The sequence below is a fragment of the Rattus norvegicus genome, chromosome X, assembly GCF_021556685.1.
Source record: "Rattus norvegicus strain SHRSP/BbbUtx chromosome X, alternate assembly SHRSP_T2T, whole genome shotgun sequence".
NCBI classification, from domain to species: domain Eukaryota; kingdom Metazoa; phylum Chordata; class Mammalia; order Rodentia; family Muridae; genus Rattus; species Rattus norvegicus.
In genome coordinates this window covers 39,635,001-39,655,994 of record NC_141554.1, presented here as the reverse complement: position 1 = coordinate 39,655,994, position 20,994 = coordinate 39,635,001, and the positions used below count along the sequence as shown (strand labels likewise).

The 20,994-nt window shown below is 40.1% G+C and overlaps 1 protein-coding gene across 16 annotated transcripts in view; it reads right to left on the bottom strand.

Moving 5' to 3' along the window:
• Reps2 (RALBP1 associated Eps domain containing 2) overlaps positions 1 to 20,994 on the bottom strand; it is a 272,827-nt gene that overhangs the window by 121,502 nt on the left and 130,331 nt on the right. For all 16 annotated transcript variants that reach the window (NM_001427498.1, XM_087600303.1, XM_087600310.1 and 13 more), the window contains exons 6-9: positions 19,869 to 20,007; positions 16,710 to 16,773; positions 13,916 to 14,058; positions 5,509 to 5,603 (exon numbers count right to left, since the gene is read on the bottom strand). In NM_001427498.1, the coding sequence (NP_001414427.1) occupies positions 5,509 to 5,603; positions 13,916 to 14,058; positions 16,710 to 16,773; positions 19,869 to 20,007 (441 nt within the window). The remainder of the gene's footprint in view (positions 1 to 5,508; positions 5,604 to 13,915; positions 14,059 to 16,709; positions 16,774 to 19,868; positions 20,008 to 20,994) is intronic.

Here is a 20,994-nt window from a genome sequence, read left to right as displayed (position 1 = left end):
ATTGGTAAAAGATCTTTACCAATCCTACATCTGATAGAGGGCTAATATCCAATATATACAAAGAACTCAAGAAGTTGGACTCCAGAGAGACAAATAACCCTATTAAAAGCTCAAGACCCCATATGAACAACAATGCCAACTGACCAGAGCTTCTAGGGACTAAGCCACTACCCAAAGACTATACATGGACTGACCCTGGGCTCCAACCTCATAGGTATCAATGAATAGCCTAGTAAGGGCACCAGTGGAAGGGGAAGCCCTTGGTCCTGCCAAGACTGAACCCCCAATGAACATGATTGTTGGGGGGAGGGTGGTAATGGGGAGAGGATAGGGAGGGGAAGGCCCATAAAGAAGAGGAGGGGGAGGGGTTAGGGGATGTTGGCCCAGAAACCGGGAAGGGGAATAACAATGAAATGTAAATAAGAAATACTCAAGTTAATAAAGATGGGAAAAATGCCATGGACAAAATAAAAACTAAACTTGTTATTTTTTTTTAAAAAAAATGGGGTACAGAGCTAAACAGTGAATTCTCAGCTGAGGAATATCAGATGGCTGAGAAGTACCTAAAGAAATGTTCAACATCCTTAGTCATCAGGGAAATACAAATCAAAACAACCCTGAGATTCCACCCCACACCAGTCAGAATGGCTAAGATCAAAAACTCAATGACAGCAGATGCTGGCAAGGGTGTGGAGAAAGAGGAACACTCCTCCATTGTTGGTGGGATTGCATACTGGTACAACCATTCTGGAAATCAGTCTGGAGGTTCCTCAGAAAATTGGACATTGCACTACCTGAGGACCCAGCTATATCCTGGGCATATACCCAAATGATGTTCTAACATTACAACAAAGACACATGCGCCACTATGTTCATGGCAGCCTTATTTATAATAACCAGAAGCTGGAAAGAACCCAGATGCCCTTCAACAGAGGAATGGATACAGAAAATGTGTGTACATCTATACAATGGAATATTACTCAGCTACCAAAAACAATGACTTCATGAAATTCATAGACAAATGGTTGGAACTGGAAAATATCATCCTGAGTGAGGTAACCCAATCACAGAAAAACACACATGGTATACACTCACTGATAAGTGGATATTAGCCCAAAAGCTCAGATTACCCAAGATACAATCCACAGACCACAGGAAGCTCAAGAAGAAGGACGATCAAAGTGTGGATGCTTCACTCCTTAAAAGGGGAAACAAAAATATTCATGGGGGGATATGGAGGCAAAGTTTGGAGCAGAAACTAAAGGTATGGTCATTCAGAGCCTGCCCCACATGGGTATACAGCTCATATATATATATATATATATATATATATATATATATATATATATATATATACACAGCTACCAAAAACTAGATAAGATTGATGAAGCTAAGAAGTGCAGGCTGACAGGAGCCCAATATAACTGTCTCCTGAGAGACACAGCCAGAGCATATCAAATACAGAGGCGAACTGAGAATGGGGTCCCAGTGGGAGGAGTTAGAGAAAGGCCTGAGAGAGCTGAAGGGGCTTGCAACCCTATAAGAACAACAATGCCAACCAACCAGGGCTCCCAGGGACTAAACCACTACCCAAAGACTATACATGGACAGACCCATGGCTCCAGCTGCAAATGTGGCAGAGGATGGCCTTGTTGGGCACCAGTGGAAGGAGAAGCACTTGATCCTGCCAAGGCTGAATCCCCCAGTGTAAGGGAATGTCAGGAGGGTGGGAAGGGGGGTGTGGTTGGGGAGGAGAACACCCTTATAGCAGAAAGGGAGGGGGATGGGATAGGAGGCTTACGTCTGGGAAACCAGGAAAGGGAATAACATTTGAAATGTAAATTTAAAATATCCTATAAAATATAATAATTCTAAGTAAACACAAAAAATTTTCTATCAAAAATAAAATAAAATTAAGTAAAAAATTTTATTTTTATTTTCATGTACATTGGTGTTTGATTGAATGTACGTCTGTGTGAGGGCATCACATTCCCTGGAGCTGGAGTCACAAACAGCTGTGAGCTGCCATGTGGGTGCTGGGAGTTGAGCCCACATCCTGTGGAAGAGCAGACAGATCTCTATGAGTTTGAGGCCAGACTGGTCTGCATAGTGAGTTTTATGACAGCCAGGGCTACATAGTGAGACTCAAAAAAAGTCCCCTAACTCATAGATAAGAACAGGATGGGTTGGTAACCATAAAGTATTTCTCCTTTTTTTAGGAGAAGGAGGGGAGGTTGTGGGGGAGGGGCCTGAAAAGATGGAACAGGAAAGAGAGGAGGGAGCAGTGATAGGGATGCAAAGTGAATTAATTAATGCAAAAAGAAAAGTTCTCAGTATATTAATTGAATACTCAAATTGATCACATATGAATTATTTTCAAATAGTTTCAAGTCTAGTAACTATACGAAGCTTTTCCAATATGTACTCTAATTGTAGTATTAGTAATATATAGTGTATTTAAAAGCTGCTCAGAGAGCAGATCTTAAATCTCCACTGAAACAAAGCCATTGCATAAGGTGTCTGAGTAACTACTTGGCTTGACTGTGTAATGGTTTCACAATATGTGTATGTATCTATCCATGTATCAAAATATCAAAAACATGTGCAATTATATTGATCTTACTAGATTAATATACTAGACCTCAACTATGCTGAAAAGTATGTGCTCTAAGGCCTCTGCTGTGGTTAAATATATTCATATTTGTGTCATCTTTATGTGCAAGGTCTGCAAAGGTATCTAAAAATGGACAATATCTAGATAGACAGAAAAGAGTGACAGGTTGACTTGTCACCAAATGCACTTTGGTACTGCATACATTTTAAATAGATCTGAAACTTAGAGATCAATGTAAAAATGTAAGGATGGTGATTAAAAGCATAGAAGTCTTTGGTCCAGTGGTTAATTTTCATTTACTACTCAGAACTCAAAGCCATGCTTCTAGCTTTAAATGGTTCACAAATAAAATGTCATAGCACTACTAGGTGGGAAGGAGGGGTCTAACAAGCCTCATCTAGGTGATTCTTCAAGTGTTAATGTCATGGTTGTAGCATAATGTAGTATATATTAGCTCACTTTAAAGTAAAAATAGTCTATGTATCATTACAGAGAAACCACTAGACAGACAGCTCCAACATCCACTGTGTTATGTATAAACTGGAAAATATTTCTCTGTAAAGAATAACAAAAATTATAACATTTCTCAGGCTATCCCAAAGTCCATTTAAACCAAATAGAAACTGAATTATATATTCATCGATACTGTTTAAATTCTAGGATGCTGGAAGAAACTTTAGATGCATTTCTTAAAAGAACCATGCTTTACTTTTAAGTTGTGTACATGAAGTTCCAATATTTCCCTTCATTTTTTTTTTGGTTCTTTTTTTCGGAGCTGGGGACCGAACCCAGGGCCTTGCGCTTCCTAGGCAAGCGCTCTACCACTGAGCTAAATCCCCAACCCCATTTCCCTTCATTTTTAATTTAGATTTTGAGAATTTCATGGGTAAGTGCTGTCTTTATATCATGTTTCTCACATGCTCTCCTTCAAATCCTCCTATGTCCTCCCCACTCCCTTTCAAATCCATGGCCTCTACTTCTTTCATAATTATTTTATGAACATATATATGGATGGGTATATGACACTGCCTGCTAAGTGCAATTAGTGTTGCTTATATGGATATGTTTTAGGGATGACCACTTGAGACTGCGTAACCTATCAGGGACCTTATCCCTAGAGAAGGCTGATCCTCCTTCTCTTAGCAGGCATTCATTTCCTGTAACTCTTTATCTAGGGTTAAGCCAATGGTAATACCAGCTGACATTCCAATATGGAAAGAGGAAACTCACAAGGCCCTCTCACAGTTGATTTATAAAGGTATCATTTTTCTGTACATTTTAGCTGTTTCTTCTGAAAGGGTGGCTAACACATCCTTTAATCAGTTTGATATGGCATACATTCCTATCCTAAGAGGTGATTCTCCACAGTACAATGATAGCCCCAGAGATAATTTCCTATTCATAGTCTATTATCTCCAATAAATTATCCAAGTCTTTTTTTTTTTTTTTGGTTCTTTTTTTCGGAGCTGGGGACCGAACCCAGGGCCTTGCGCTTCCTAGGCAAGCGCTCTACCACTGAGCTAAATCCCCAACCCCCCAAGTCTTTTTTATAGTACTGGGGATTGAACCTAGAGTCTCATAGCATTCTAGGCAACTGGCTATACCAGTAAACTATATCCCATTGTACTTTTCTGTTTCTCTTTTGAGGCAGGGTTTCATTCAGTTTCCCAGGCTAGCCTTAAAATCAGTCCATAGCCCAGAATGGCCTTGAACTTATGATCCTCTAATCTTCACATAGCAAGCAGTTGGCAATACAAAGATGGCCAGAAAATATATCTTAATGGTGCATTTCTTTTACTGTCTTCTCCCTTCTGGACTGTGTTACAGAAGAAAATGGTCTAGGAATAAAACAAGTCAGACAAAATAAATCCAAAATGTCACTGAAAAACCTAACTGAAGATACAGCTCAGTGGTAAAGCACTTGCTTAAAACATCAAAAAGAAACAAAAAAGCAAATAAAAATGGACACAAGACTTTAATAGCTATTTCACCAACAAAAATACACAAATAGCTAGCAAGTGCATGAAAAAAAGTTCAACATCACTGGTAATTTTCCAACTGAACCCATCATGAGATACACATAGATCCCAGTGCAACGATTAAAATGAACATGGCAGGATCCAGGGCTACCAGGGATATGAGGAAGCAGGAACCCTTAGACATTCCTGATTGGAAAATTGAAATCCTGCAGTTTGGTGGTTCCTCAAAAGTTTAACACAGTTATGGTACAGTCCAACAATTCCACTAGTAAATACACTGCAAAGAGAAACAATCATATTTGCTCATATAAAAAACTTACTCACGCAGGTTCATAATAGCCAAAATATACTATAAGGAGGGAGAAATAAACAAAATGTAGCATTTCCATACAATTAAAACTATTCTGCACTAAAAATAAAGTATCTTCAAAGCATTATACTAAGTGAAAAAGATACTCAAAAGCACACATCCACCATTGTCTATTTATATGAAATGCTTAGAATAGACTAAACCAGAAACAGAAAGGTTAGTAGGAGCCAGGGAGATGGGTTAGTGGGTCAGAAATCACTTGTTACCACATCTGAGGACCCAAGTTCAATCTCCCAGGTCCTACATTGTGAAGGGAAAGGACTGACTCTGGCAAGTTGTCCTCTGTCCCCCATGCTAATTCCACAGCCTGTGCACCCAGCCCCTAAATGAATAAATCAATATGATAAGGTTGACTTGTGATCCTCGGAGGTGGGCGATGTGGAGTGTGGCAAGTGATGCTAAAGAAAAGAGGATTTTCATTGGGGGTGAGAAAAATGTTTTGCTATCACTGCTCATTTTCCAGAGTTCATGAAGACATAAGCTATGGTTTACTTCTACATACATACTGATTAACATGGGAAAGTTTTTGTGTTTTTTTTTTTTACCTCCATCCGATTCAAGTCACAGGACTGTTGGTTTGCTGGCATTGATTCAGAATAAGAATCAAAAATCACGCACTCCCACTTGGATTTAGGGAAAGCTATCGGGGAAGAAAAAGAATACATAAGAATATTTAGTATAGCCGTAGTGGAATGTCTTAGCAGTGTTTCTGTGCCTGTCGAAAGGAACAACAAAGTCAACTCACTCACATGTACAATTTACATCACTAGTTGTGAAGAGACAGCATTTGAAGGTCTTTACAAACACAATCTAGTACTGTGATTCCCATTTCACAGATGCTGAAATTGAGAAACAGGGAAGACAAACAATTCACTCAAGGGCATACAGCCAGTAGTAAGTGGCCCGCAGAGACCCAAACACCTAGAAGTCCAGCTGACAAATTCTTGCTCTTAGCAGTGAATGTTACACGGTGGTGATAATTTGCCATATTGGCAACATGGTATGTTAATTCTTAATTATATTAAACACAATTTTTAAATGCAGTAGCCATAATAATGTTTAAATACTATGAAGAGTAACTAAAAAATATCCCCTTTTAGGTATTGCTAGAAATAAGCAAGATACTAAAATAATACATACCAAACATAACTTTATGAAATATTTATCTCTTTGGTTAGCAGGAATAACAAAAATAAAAGCATACATTCTTACTGTCTAACAATACAGAAATGGCATTATAAGTCTCTAGAGCATACAACAGCACAAGTAGTTGCTATTGGGAAGCTCAGGAAATGGACAGGAGAACGGATGCTACTTGATGAGTGAATTGCCTGGCAGTCAGGTTGCTTCTTAAGAGCGCATTCTCCTTTACTACTTTGCCATGAGGTGATTAAGAAAGAAAAATCACAATGACTTTTAAAAAGTTGCTAATATTCCAAGAGGAAAAACAGACTGTGGAGGTGGGCACTCCTGAGGCTGCAGAGCGGAAGAGACCACCAACACTGCTCACCCCTGCCCACATCCCTGGCCCAAGAGGAAACTGTATAAGGCCTCTGGGCTCCCGTGGGGGAGGGCCCAGGAGCGGCAGGACACCTGCCTGAGACACCGCCGGAACCTGAAAGAAACAGACCGGATAAACAGTTCTCTGCACCCAAATCCCGTGGGAGGGAGAGCTAAACCTTCAGAGAGGCAGACAAGCCTGGGAAACCAGAAGAGACTGCTCCCTGCACACACATCTCGGACGCCAGAGGAAAAAGCCAAAGACCATCTGGAACCCTGGTGCACTGAAGCTCCCGGAAGGGGCGGCACAGGTCTTCCTGGTTGCTGCCGCTGCAGAGAGCCCCTGGGCAGCACCCCACATGCGAACTTGAGCCTCGGGACCACAGGTAAGACCAAATTTTCTGCTGCAAGAAAGCTGCCTGGTGAACTCAAGACACAGGCCCACAGGAACAGCTGAAGAACTGTAGAGAGGAAAAACTACACGCCCGAAAGCAGAACACTCTGTCCCCATAACTGACTGAAAGAGAGGAAAACAGGTCTACAGCACTCCTGACACACAGGCTTATAGGACAGTCTAGCCACTGTCAGAAATAGCAGAACAAAGTAACACTAGAGATAATCTGATGGCGAAAGGCAAGCGCAGGAACCCAAGCAACAGAAACCAAGACTACATGCCATCATCGGAGCCCAATTCTCCCACTAAAACAAACATGGAATATCCAAACACACCAGAAAAGCAAGATCTAGTTTCAAAATCATATTTGATCATGATGCTGGAGGACTTCAAGAAAGACGTGAACACACTTAGGGAAGCACAGGAAAACATTAATAAACAAGTAAAAGCCTACAGAGAGGAATCGCAAAAATCCCTGAAAGAATTCCAGGAAAACACAATCAAACAGTTGAAGGAATTAAAAATGGTAATAGAAGCAATCAAGAAAGAACACATGGAAACAACCCTGGATATAGAAAACCAAAAGAAGAGACAAGGAGCTGTAGATACAAGCTTCACCAACAGAATACAAGAGATGGAAGAGAGAATCTCAGGAGCAGAAGATTCCATAGAAATCATTGACTCAACTGTCAAAGATAATGTAAAGCGGAAAAAGCTACTGGTCCAAAACATACAGGAAATCCAGGACTCAATGAGAAGATCAAACCTAAGGATAATAGGTATAGAAGAGAGTGAAGACTCCCAGCTCAAAGGACCAGTAAATATCTTCAACAAAATCATAGAAGAAAACTTCCCTAACCTAAAAAAAGACATACCCATAGACATACAAGAAGCCTACAGAACTCCAAATAGATTGGACCAGAAAAGAAACACCTCCCGTCACATAATTGTCAAAACACCAAACGCACAAAATAAAGAAAGAATATTAAAAGCAGTAAGGGAAAAAGGTCAAGTAACATATAAAGGGAGACCTATCAGAATCACACCAGACTTCTCGCCAGAAACTATGAAGGCCAGAAGATCCTGGACTGATGTCATACAGACCCTAAGAGAACACAAATGCCAGCCCAGGTTACTGTATCCAGCAAAACTCTCAATTAACATTGATGGAGAAACCAAGATATTCCATGACAAAACCAAATTTACACAATATCTTTCTACAAATCCAGCACTACAAAGGATAATAAATGGTAAAGCCCAACATAAGGAGGCAAGCTATACCCTAGAAGAAGCAAGAAACTAATCGTCTTGGCAACAAAACAAAGAGAATGAAAGCACACAAACATAACCTCACATCCAAATATGAATATAAAGGGAAACAATAATCACTATTCCTTAATATCTCTCAATATCAATGGCCTCAACTCCCCAATAAAAAGACATAGATTAACAAACTGGATACACAACGAGGACCCTGCATTCTGCTGCCTACAGGAAACACACCTCAGAGACAAAGACAGACACTACCTCAGAGTGAAAGGCTGGAAAACAACTTTCCAAGCAAATGGTCAGAAGAAGCAAGCTGGAGTAGCCATTCTAATATCAAATAAAATCAATTTCCAACTAAAAGTCATCAAAAAAGATAAGGAAGGACACTTCATATTCATCAAAGGAAAAATCCACCAAGATGAACTCTCAATCCTAAATATCTATGCCCCAAATACAAGGGCACCTACATACGTAAAAGAAACCTTACTAAAGCTCAAAACACACATTGCACCTCACACAATAATAGTGGGAGATTTAAACACCCCACTCTCATCAATGGACAGATCATGGAAACAGAAATTAAACAGTGATGTCGACAGACTAAGAGAAGTCATGAGCCAAATGGACTTAACGGATATTTATAGAACATTCTATCCTAAAGCAAAAGGATATACCTTCTTCTCAGCTCCTCATGGTACTTTCTCCAAAATTGACCATATAATTGGTCAAAAAACGGGCCTCAACAGGTACAGAAAGATAGAAATAATCCCATGCGTGCTATCGGACCACCACGGCCTAAAACTGGTCTTCAATAACAATAAGGGAAGAATGCCCACATATACGTGGAAATTGAACAATGCTCTACTCAATGATAACCTGGTCAAGGAAGAAATAAAGAAAGAAATTAAAAACTTTTTAGAATTTAATGAAAATGAAGATACAACATACTCAAACTTATGGGACACAATGAAAGCTGTGCTAAGAGGAAAACTCATAGCGCTGAGTGCCTGCAGAAAGAAACAGGAAAGAGCATATGTCAGCAGCTTGACAGCACACCTAAAAGCTCTAGAACAAAAAGAAGCAAATACACCCAGGAGGAGTAGAAGGCAGGAAATAATCAAACTCAGAGCTGAAATCAACCAAGTAGAAACAAAAAGGACCATAGAAAGAATCAACAGAACCAAAAGTTGGTTCTTTGAGAAAATCAACAAGATAGATAAACCCTTAGCCAGACTAACGAGAGGACACAGAGAGTGCGTCCAAATTAACAAAATCAGAAATGAAAAGGGAGACATAACTACAGATTCAGAGGAAATTCAAAAAATCATCAGATCTTACTATAAAAACCTATATTCAACAAAATTTGAAAATCTTCAGGAAATGGACAATTTCCTAGACAGATACCAGGTATCGAAGTTAAATCAGGGACAGATAAACCAGTTAAACAACCCCATAACTCCTAAGGAAATAGAAGCAGTCATTAAAGGTCTCCCAACCAAAAAGAGCCCAGGTCCAGACGGGTTTAGTGCAGAATTCTATCAAACCTTCATAGAAGACCTCATACCAATATTATCCAAACTATTCCACAAAATTGAAACAGATGGAGCCCTACCGAATTCCTTCCACGAAGCCACAATTACTCTTATACCTAAACCACACAAAGACACAACAAAGAAAGAGAACTTCAGACCAATTTCCCTTATGAATATCGACGCAAAAATACTCAATAAAATTCTGGCAAACCGAATTCAAGAGCACATCAAAACAATCATCCACCATGATCAAGTAGGCTTCATCCCAGGCATGCAGGGATGGTTTAATATACGGAACACCATCAACGTGATCCATTATATAAACAAACTGAAAGAACAGAACCAGATGATCATTTCATTAGATGCTGAGAAAGCATTTGACAAAATTCAACACCCCTTCATGATAAAAGTCCTGGAAAGAATAGGAATTCAAGGCCCATACCTAAACATAGTAAAAGCCATATACAGCAAACCAGTTGCTAACATTAAACTAAATGGAGAGAAACTTGAAGCAATCCCACTAAAATCAGGGACTAGACAAGGCTGCCCACTCTCTCCCTACTTATTCAATATAGTTCTTGAAGTTCTAGCCAGAGCAATCAGACAACAAAAGGAGATCAAAGGGATACAGATCGGAAAAGAAGAGGTCAAAATATCACTATTTGCAGATGACATGATAGTATATTTAAGTGATCCCAAAAGTTCCACCAGAGAACTACTAAAGCTGATAAACAACTTCAGCAAAGTGGCTGGGTATAAAATTAACTCAAATAAATCAGTTGCCTTCCTCTATACAAAAGAGAAACAAGCCGAGAAAGAAATTAGGGAAACGACACCCTTCATAATAGACCCAAATAATATAAAGTACCTCGGTGTGACTTTAACCAAGCAAGTAAAAGATCTGTACAATAAGAACTTCAAGACACTGAGGAAAGAAATTGAAGAAGACCTCAGAAGATGGAAAGATCTCCCATGCTCATGGATTGGCAGGATTAATATGGTAAAAATGGCCATTTTACCAAAAGCAATCTACAGATTCAATGCAATCCCCATCAAAATACCAATCCAATTCTTCAAAGAGTTAGACAGAACAATTTGCAAATTCATCTGGAATAACAAAAGACCCAGGATAGCTAAAGCTATCCTCAACAATAAAAGGACTTCAGGGGGAATCACTATCCCTGAACTCAAGCAGTATTACAGAGCAATAGTGATAAAAACTGCATGGTATTGGTACAGAGACAGACAGATAGACCAATGGAATAGAATTGAAGACCCAGAAATGAACCCACACACCTATGGTCACTTGATTTTTGACAAAGGAGCCAAAACCATCCAATGGAAAAAAGATAGCATTTTCAGCAAATGGTGCTGGTTCAACTGGAGGGCAACATGTAGAAGAATGCAGATCGATCCATCCTTATCACCCTGTACAAAGCTTAAGTCCAAGTGGATCAAGGACCTCCACATCAAACCAGACACACTCAAACTAATAGAAGAAAAACTAGGGAAGCATCTGGAACACATGGGCACTGGAAAAAATTTCCTGAACAAAACACCAATGGCTTATGCTCTAAGATCAAGAATCGACAAATGGGATCTCATAAAACTGCAAAGCTTCTGTAAGGCAAAGGACACTGTGGTTAGGACAAAACGGCAACCAACAGATTGGGAAAAGATCTTTACCAATCCTACAACAGATAGAGGCCTTATATCCAAAATATACAAAGAACTCAAGAAGATAGACCGCAGGGAAACAAATAACCCTATTAAAAAATGGGGTTCAGAGCTAAACAAAGAATTCACAGCTGAGGAATGCCGAATGGCTGAGAAACACCTAAAGAAATGTTCAACATCTTTAGTCATAAGGGAAATGCAAATCAAAACAACCCTGAGATTTCACCTCACACCAGTGAGAATGGCTAAGATCAAAAACTCAGGTGACAGCAGATGCTGGCGAGGATGTGGAGAAAGAGGAACACTCCTCCATTGTTGGTGGGATTGCAGACTGGTAAAACCATTCTGGAAATCAGTCTGGAGGTTCCTCAGAAAATTGGACATTGAACTGCCTGAGGAGCCAGCTATACCTCTCTTGGGCATATACCCAAAAGATGCCTCAATATATAAAAGAGACACGTGCTCCACTATGTTCATCGCAGCCTTATTTATAATAGCCAGAAAATGGAAAGAACCCAGATGCCCTTCAACAGAGGAATGGATACAGAAAATGTGGTACATCTACACAATGGAATATTACTCAGCTATCAAAAACAACGAGTTTATGAAATTCGTAGGCAAATGGTTGGAACTGGAAAATATCATCCTAAGTGAGCTAACCCAATCACAGAAAGACATACATGGTATGCACTCATTGATAAGTGGCTATTAGCCCAAATGCTTGAATTACCCTAGATCCCTAGAACAAACGAAACTCAAGACGGATGATCAAAATGTGAATGCTTCACTCCTTCTTTAAATGAGGAAAAAGAATACCCTTGGCAGGGAAGGGAGAGGCAAAGATTAAAACAGAGACTGAAGGAACACCCATTCAGAGCCTGCCCCACATGTGGCCCATACATATACAGCCACCCAATTAGACAAGATGGATGAAGCAAAGAAGTGCAGACCGACAGGAGCCGGATGTAGATCGCTCCTGAGAGACACAGCCAGAATACAGCAAATACAGAGGCGAATGCCAGCAGCAAACCACTGAACTGAGAATAGGTCCTCTATTGAAGGAATCAGAGAAAGAACTGGAAGAGCTTGAAGGGGCTCGAGACCCCAAAAGTACAACAATGTCAAGCAACCAGAGCTTCCAGGGACTAAGCCACTACCTAAAGACTATACATGGACTGACCCTGGACTCTGACCTCATAGGTAGCAAGGAATATCCTAGTAAGAGCACCAGTGGAAGGGGAAGCCCTGGGTCCTGCTAAGACTGAACCCCCAGTGAACTAGTCTATGGGGGAAGGGCGGCAATGGGGGGAGGGTTGGGAGGGGAACACCCATAAGGAAGGGGAAGGGGGAGGGGGATGTTTGCCCGGATACCGGGAAAGGGAATAACACTCGAAATGTATATAAGAAATACTCAAGTTAATAAAAAAAAAAAACAGACTGTGGTAGATAATAAATAGAAGCTATAAATCAAATGTCAAGATACACTCTTAGGAAGTCAAATCTTAATGAAATGCTTTTAAAAACTAAATGCAATGTGTTTTTAACCCTTCCTGGTCTTCCTGAGTGCTGAGGTGCTGGCTGGAGTACCACTACCATTTGGGGGCAAATAGAAGGCAGTCTTGTGCAGGAAGCTAACACTTCAAAGATTACAAATGGCAACAAGCAGCTGCTAACTATCTCCACCCTATCTCCTACCTCTCTGTGTGCACTGTCACCCCCCCCCCAATCTGAGTAGTCAACCCACAGAATCACTGCAGACAAGAAACCTAATTTTGTCATCTCCCCACCCTGGGCCAATGCCATTGCTTACGATCTTTCCTGCTTTTCCCTTCAGCCTCATCCTTGCCTTTCTATGCACCCAAACCACCACAGCCTGAAGTTTCTATTCCTTAAGTGTTCCGACCCCCTTCTCAGCACCTCTCAGCATACCTGCTGCCCCTCTTCCCAGACCACAGAGAAAGCACAGTGCCTTTCACATAGTAAAGACATTCTAATATACTATGTAACAGACATTTTCTCCTGGAATCCACCCAGTCACCCAGACACGGAAGTATTAAAAAGGGTTTATGCATAGTCCTCCAAACAAAGGTTGTGACATAGCCTTACAAGTCTGTCTTCTAATTTGGGGAAAAGGATTATTAGTTCTATGATTCTAAGTAATATGGCATCTGATATAACTCCTATCACCTTATTCGTTAAAGGAAAAAAACATAGCTTAGAACTACCCTACTGAAGACCAATTAGAGATACTAGATATGTCTCAAGACACCAAGCTTAGCGTTCGTTCTATAAGATTTATTTTCTATCAACAGTGGGTTCAGTACTTGCCATCCATGACTATCATAAACAAAACAGTGACATTGGTTGTAATGCACCCAGAAGTAGAAGAACGGATGCTTTATACTTCCTTAGATCAGCCCCTGTAACTCGTACTCTAACATGTGGAAGTCTGATACAAGTTGAAGAAATAATCTTCAGATGTTGACTCCCTGATATACAGACATCATTTTAAGAAATAAGAGTTTGTTATTAGACATTTGCTAATATAGCTAAGGTTTATGATGTATGTTGAGGCCTTACCTGCTTGCAAGTACTCTGGCTGCAGGGTTGGAGGCAGGCCCTCTGGCAGTGGGTAGCCGTTCTTCCGGGCTACAATTAGATGAAATGCAGCACAAAACTCGGGCAAGGTCAGGGCTCCATCACAGTCAGCATCACTGAGTTCCCTAGAAGATGAAAGATGTCATGAGTTGCCTGTCATGAAGTATCAGCCTCAAGCATGAACACACAGTTCCCAGATTCCTGCCCGTGGCCTGTGATAACCTCCAAGTTCCCTAGGCAAACCCATGTGAAATCCCACAGGCCACTGAGAGGAAAAGGCAAGCTGATTGTGGCAATACTGTCAGTGGCACTTTGTAAATGAAAATGGAAATTCTTCCGTTCTCTGATAGGTCTGATTTTTTTTTCATCAATGAGACAAGGCATAGGAAATTCTGGTGAGAAAAACAAAGTTGAGGCTTGGGTTTTGCAGTTACCTGACAGTTGGTCAATAAGCGCAGGCTGCACAGTGTGAAGATGCTGGGCTCGATGCTGGAAAGGAGCCAAGGAAGGGCAGACCAGCCACTAAGGAGGTCATTCAGACCATGGACATAGGTACTTCATTTTTTTCCCGTTGTAAGGGAAAATGTTGTCAAGCAGAGTGCATTTTGGTAGCAAGTTTGTCTCTGCATGGGAATATTTTCTTAGAAAGCTGGCCATAGTGGCATATATCTGTAAGCCCAACACTTAGGAAGCAAAGGCAGGAGGATCAGGAGTTCAAGACTAGCCTTAGCTACATAGTAATTTCAAAGCCAGTCTGAGGTACATGGGGCCCTGTTTTAAAACATGGACACAGAGATGGGATGGGCAAAAGGGGGAGAAAGAGGGAGGAGACAGAAGGGGAGAGGGGAAGAGAGAAAAGAAGAGAGAGTATATAGGAATACAAATAGGTTCAAGAAACACTGGTTACATCATATTTTAATATAAAAGTAGCAACTAGAAAAGGGCTGGTGCTGGAAAAGAGAAACATGAAGACAGGGAGTCTTAAAAAGGCCTGTCTGTTTCAGTAACCACCTTTCACTAGAAGACACAAACCTAGTCATCAAACACAAAAGAAACCTATTTGCTAAAAGACCTAAGCTCTCATGAGCACCAACATCTCTGTGCTGGACACACACAAGCACACTTGTATTAGGCACGTGTAGAAATGTCTCGTGTAAAACTATCCTAAAAAGATGTTGCTATTGGGGAAAATCTCTAAGGGAAGGTCTGTAACTTTGCTTTGGACCATTTGCATCCTCCTATTCCCCAGGAGACTGTTGCTCTCATTCAGAATGCAGCAGCCCAGAAACAGCTGCTCCCCGGGGTGAGGCATCTGGGAACCGCGTCAGATGCCTCAGATGCCGGATGGAGAGTATGCCATTTAGCCTTCGTGCATTTGTCTCTACAAAATGACGGGAAGCCTCACAGGGTAATGTTAACACTGGGAGTTCTGCCAAAACAGACTCTATTCTTTTCAAAATGGTCATTTTTTTCCTACCGTTAAAAATCTAACATTAAGACTTGTTGCAAAAAAGAAAAAATGCCAGACTATATGGCTAGAAAAACATAAATCCAGTTCAAAATCCCAGCTACACTGGCACACAGGATATAACAGGAATAGTTTTTCAATAAGATCCACAATACATGGTATGTGATTCTAAATTCTATCATAATTTTGTAATGCCTCGTGAAAAACTCTTTACATAAATATTCCAGTGTTTTAATATATATTTATAACAGCATGATCCACAAAGGCAGGAGTTTATGATGCTGAACATTTTCAGACATGCAAAGAGAACCATCTGGACCATTGCGGCCCAGCTCTCACAGAGCTACCACTGTGGCAGGCCGCAGCAGCAAGGCAGAGCCGACACTGCAGCTGTACAGGCTGAATTAGGGCCCAGCTGTGAAACACCTGCCAAATTTACAAAGTCACCGGTATCTAGAATAGACAAATTGAACTTTGTTCCAGAATGTTCTTGGACCTTCTGTTCACCCTACCTTACAAAATATTATGAAAGATGGCTTTTCAAAGTCCTCTGGCTCCTTGCCTTACGCTAAGTTAAAAATATGAAACTAAAATGTATGACAGAATGTCTCACATATGCACAACTCCTAGACTAAAATCAGGATGGGAAAGAATAAAAGTAGGAAATTCCTTTTCTTACATGTACATATATGTGTATCTCTGTGTGTGCGCCGTGTGAATATGTGCCCTGGGAGACCAGAAAGTGTGTTAAATCCCCCAGGGCTGGAATTATATGCAATCAGGAGTGCCATGTGGGTGCTAGGAACCAAAATCAGCCCCTCTAGAAGAGCGACCATCTCTCTCTAGCCTGCGGAAATGACTTCTAAACTAGTAGCTAACACTTAGGGTTCGCTATGCACATCTGATACTGCTCATTGTAGTTTTTCCTATGATAATTTAATCTTTATGACAACAAAAACCTGAGCTCCATTCACTCTCAATCTGTTTTTAAAATCATCCAGAAAATCACCTTTTCAGGGCTGGGTGTGGGGCTCAGAGTGGAACACTTACCTGGTGTATATGAGGGCCTGGATTCAAACCTTAGCACCACCAAAAAGAAAGTCAAAAACAAAACCTTACTTGAGAGACTGAGGCATGGCACTTGCTGCAGTCGGAGTCAAGCCTGAGCTACATAGTGAGTTACAGGGCATTCTAGACTACAGAGTAAAACGCCATCTCAAAGCAAACAAAAATCACATCCTAAAAAATTAAATTTCAAAACAGCCAAAAGATAACTATATGATATCACTTGGCAGTAAACATACTCACCAGATATAAGAGAGTTCTGCGATAGAGAGCTTTGATTTGGTGAAGAAGTTCTTGGCCACAGACCCTGTCAAGAGCCATGATTTAAGTCAGCGGTTACTTAACTTGTCTGAAGCAGCTTTTATGTGCAAGCAAATCACCATGTTTTCCTTTAGCAAGCTCTTTAGTTTATTCCTCAAGCAAAACAATTACAAGGACTTTCATAAAAACAGCATGTGGCTGCCTAGTGTGTCTGAGGGCCAAAGACTGATCCTTCTTGTTGCAAAAATGAGAAAAATATAAATAAAAGGAATATAGAATAATGTAAAAAAAAAAGAAGACGGAGTGACAAAATGTTCATGACAAATACAAATCAGATAAACTGCTGTATGTTATCAAAACTGCACATTTTCACTAAAAACACCTAAGAAAACCTTCAAAATTACTTAAGTAAATAGAAATATGTTGAGTTTTATACTTAGAGAATGGAAAAATAATGTAGATCCATGGCAAATGACGAGCAAAGAGGTAGGGTTAATGACACTGTTTTTCCCTCTTTGCTTATCAATTATTATTATTCAGCCAGGACTCTTTTTAATGTTAATTTACCTATGTCAGTTGAATTTGAGTGATCATCTCATTGTCCAACCTGCACTTGAAATGTTAGCCTTCACTGAGATTTCTCATGCTTTCATGTTCCCAACAGTTTCAAAATTCAAACACTTCGTTTCTAACACAAGAGAGCATTAAAGCCACAAGTTTTGTTCTACAATAAGTCAAAAGTCTCCCGGAGCAATTATAAGTTTTCTAGTTGGCTTTAAAACAATAAGACTAGGAGGGAATTTAGTTGGTGGTAGATACTTGACTATGGTGGGATCTATGCCCCAACACTACATAAACAGAAAACTCAGGCCAAGTATGGCCTGCACACCTCTAATTCCAGCACTCGGTAGACAGAGGAAGGCAGTCTGTGAGTTTGAAGGTAGCCTGGCCTACACAGCAAGTTCCAGACCAGCAGGGGTTACACAGTAAAACACTATCTTCAAAATAAAATTTAAAAGGGGTTATAATGGATCCTAAAGCAACACTTAACTTTCTTTTGATAAATTATTAAGAACCAAAAGCAAAGTATCAATAACACAACAAGCCTTCTCCCTAAATGTATTCTATCACCAATGCCAACACAAGACTCTTGACTACCAATGAAACTGACCACCTTGTGAAACGCTTGACAGACAAAACTTGTTGGCCCATTTACACAGCTATCTTATAGCAACCAAGATATAAAGACATTCTCTTTTCCTATCAGTCTGTCTTCTTCTGGATCCATTCTCTTCAAAGCACAGTAGACCCAACTAATTAGCTAATGCTGGCTTTCACAGCAGAGACTGTTATACCATAGAGTCGCAAAAAAGTTAGGTGGAAGACATTGGGAAGCTGACAGCTATCAAGTTCAGCTGTGTCCCCGATGTCACCAACTAAAGAAGAAGCAGAGAAGAAAGCCTGAGCCCTCTCTCCTTTGAATGCACCAAGTGAGAAGTCCTCATGTACTTTCACTCCAGCACCAGAACCAAGCCACAAGAAAAAGAGACTATTTGGATGTAAAGCCCAGAACACACAAATCCAAAGAATGTACCGAAGTGACCTGGGTCTGCAAGGTGGAGAAGACAAGAGTAAGGAGTCACTGCTACTAAGTAGGTGGGTTACAGAGGGTGTGATGGAAAGGTTCTCAATTAGGTTATGAATCTTCTCTGTAAATGAACTAAAACCACTGAACTGCACAGTTCTGATGGTAAGTTTCATGGTATTTGAATTATATCCCAACTAAGGTATTTATTTTAAAAGATACCAACAAATTGCCATTCATGAATTTCATCACTGTAATCAAACTAAACATTTTAAAATAATTTAAGAGACAATCAGAAAATTTTGAACAATGAAGACTTTATTGTGTTAAAGAATCTGATTCTTTTTCTCACCTGTATCATTGAGTTCTGGTTATGTTTGTCTAAGAAACCCAAAGATATATCCTGAAATATTTTTCAAATCAAATGGTCTGGCAATCGTATCTTAAGATCATCCTTGCTGAGAGGGAATATAGATAAAATTGCCAGCACTTGTCCATGGGGATTTGTTATAGTTGTAAGTCAAGTTGTATTACACTTGAAATTCACAAAAATAAGAAGATTGAAAGAAAAATTTAAAACACCTCCACCAATGACTTATCCATATTTGGCTAAATATCTGCATATATTGTGAAAAGACTCAGATGAGCAAGACGTAAGGTTATCCAGCAGTCAATTTATGTAATCTGGATTTCTGTTTGTCTATTCTAAATCATGATGGTAAACGTCCTTTGTTTTTTCTATACTATTCAATCTTCCTTAAGGTCATTTGCCACCGATCACCAAAATGTCTGCCTTTCCACATACAAGAACATATCAATTATATACCTTATTTCAGAGAAAATTAGTCTTAATCCATGCTTGACTGCTTAGAATGACCAAAACCACACTGTTATTCTTTACATTTGAAGTAGAAGAAGAAAGTTCTAGCATTTTTTTCTTCCAGACTCTACTATTTCACTTTTTGTTTAGTCTTCAGCCTGGTAAAATGTAGGCACGTGGGAATTAAATCAATTCCTCTCAGCTTGAATTTTACATGAGGGCACAACAGGAATGCAGATATCTGAAGATAATCTACAAGAACTGACACTAAGAAAATGCTGGCCAGTCTTCCTTTCATATCTTAATTTCAAGAACCATGAAAGAAAGACTTAAGCCAAAGAAAATGAGCATGATCTTAAACTTGTGGGAGCATTAAAACTATGAAGTCCTCTGCCGGAAGGAAGGCTACACTTTGTCTTCGTTTGAACTCTAGCAAGCAAGCAAGCAAGTTAAGGTGTCCCTTGGCACTGTCATCTACTGTTCCAAGTACTTTAGCTGATAAGGTTCAGGATCTGGACTAAGTTCCCCCAAATTCCCATTTACCCTTCTGCAATAGCAGTGTAGTTTTCCCAAGGTCATTACCACCGTGACTTAAATTTGATAAGAAACTCTACCTTAGAGGAATACAAATTAGGATCAAAGAAGGCTATAACATTCCTTTTGTATTGACTATTTCTCAGGATGTTCTCCAGTTATTCACATGAGCCCCACGTTCCAGGACACCATGTTCTCTCACCTGAAATGAAGGAACTCGGATCTGGCTGGAGGGACCGAAACTGATTGACATAGTACTCCCGCTGTTCTTCTGTTATCCTCCAGGGCTCATCTGGGTAATTACTGTTGTTCTCCTGCAGTTCTCTCTCCACTGAAAAGGACTTTAAAACAGAAAGTGCTCACAGAACTTGCCTGCCATGTGATGAGGCATGAGACTTAAACACCAATAAATGCTATTTTATATTTTTCTTAATTTCCCCTCAAAGGAATAAACATAACTGCCTCATAAAAAGAATTTAACCAAAACATAAAGTATAATATAAAGGAGACAGCAAGCTTCGTTGTTTTTTCCATCTTCAAAGTTAATATGAACATGAACTACTGAACAGGTAAAGGATGATGACAGGTTTGAGGACAACCACTCTTCAATGATTCATCACATTTGACCCTTTTAGATTAGCTAAGTGGACAACGGTACAATTTTTCACGTGACTATGGATGGCATGTTGGGGGACAAAGCTGATAGCAGGAGTCTTCTTCAAGAGATCACCACATCAGGTATATCTCCTTAGCCTCAGATTCTCTTCTGCTCTTCACAGGACATACGGCAACACTAGAACTGCATAATCTTTTGGTTTCATTTTTCTTTCTTTGATTGTTTTGAGACTGGATCTCACACTATAGCCCAGGCTTGCCTAGAACTCATTATGTAGCCAAAGTTAGGTTTGGATTTACTGTAAAACTGATTTATGTTCCCACGTGCTGGAATTATTGGTGTGAGCTATCATAACTGGGTTACTCTTTTTCTCCTGTTGCATTTACATTGTATAAATTCAGGAGTCAAAATTTCCAAGCCCAACCCAAGTTCCTGTGTCCTAAATCAGTATCAGTGAGTCTGTCCTTCACATGTCTGAGTTGGGAGTGTTTACTAAATACAAAGCTGAGCGGTGAGAACTCTTGTGCTATTGCCAACAGCAGGGGAACAAAGGGCTGCATCGAGCCTGCCGCTAGAGGGCAGGCATGCCAAATTTGAAGACTGAAGAACTCAGAAGTGCAGAGACCCAGTGCAGGAGAAAACAAAAGCTATCCTAGGCTTTCGGAAAGACACAAAATGGAAGTTCTGAGAGAAACATCTGGGGCTTTGCTCC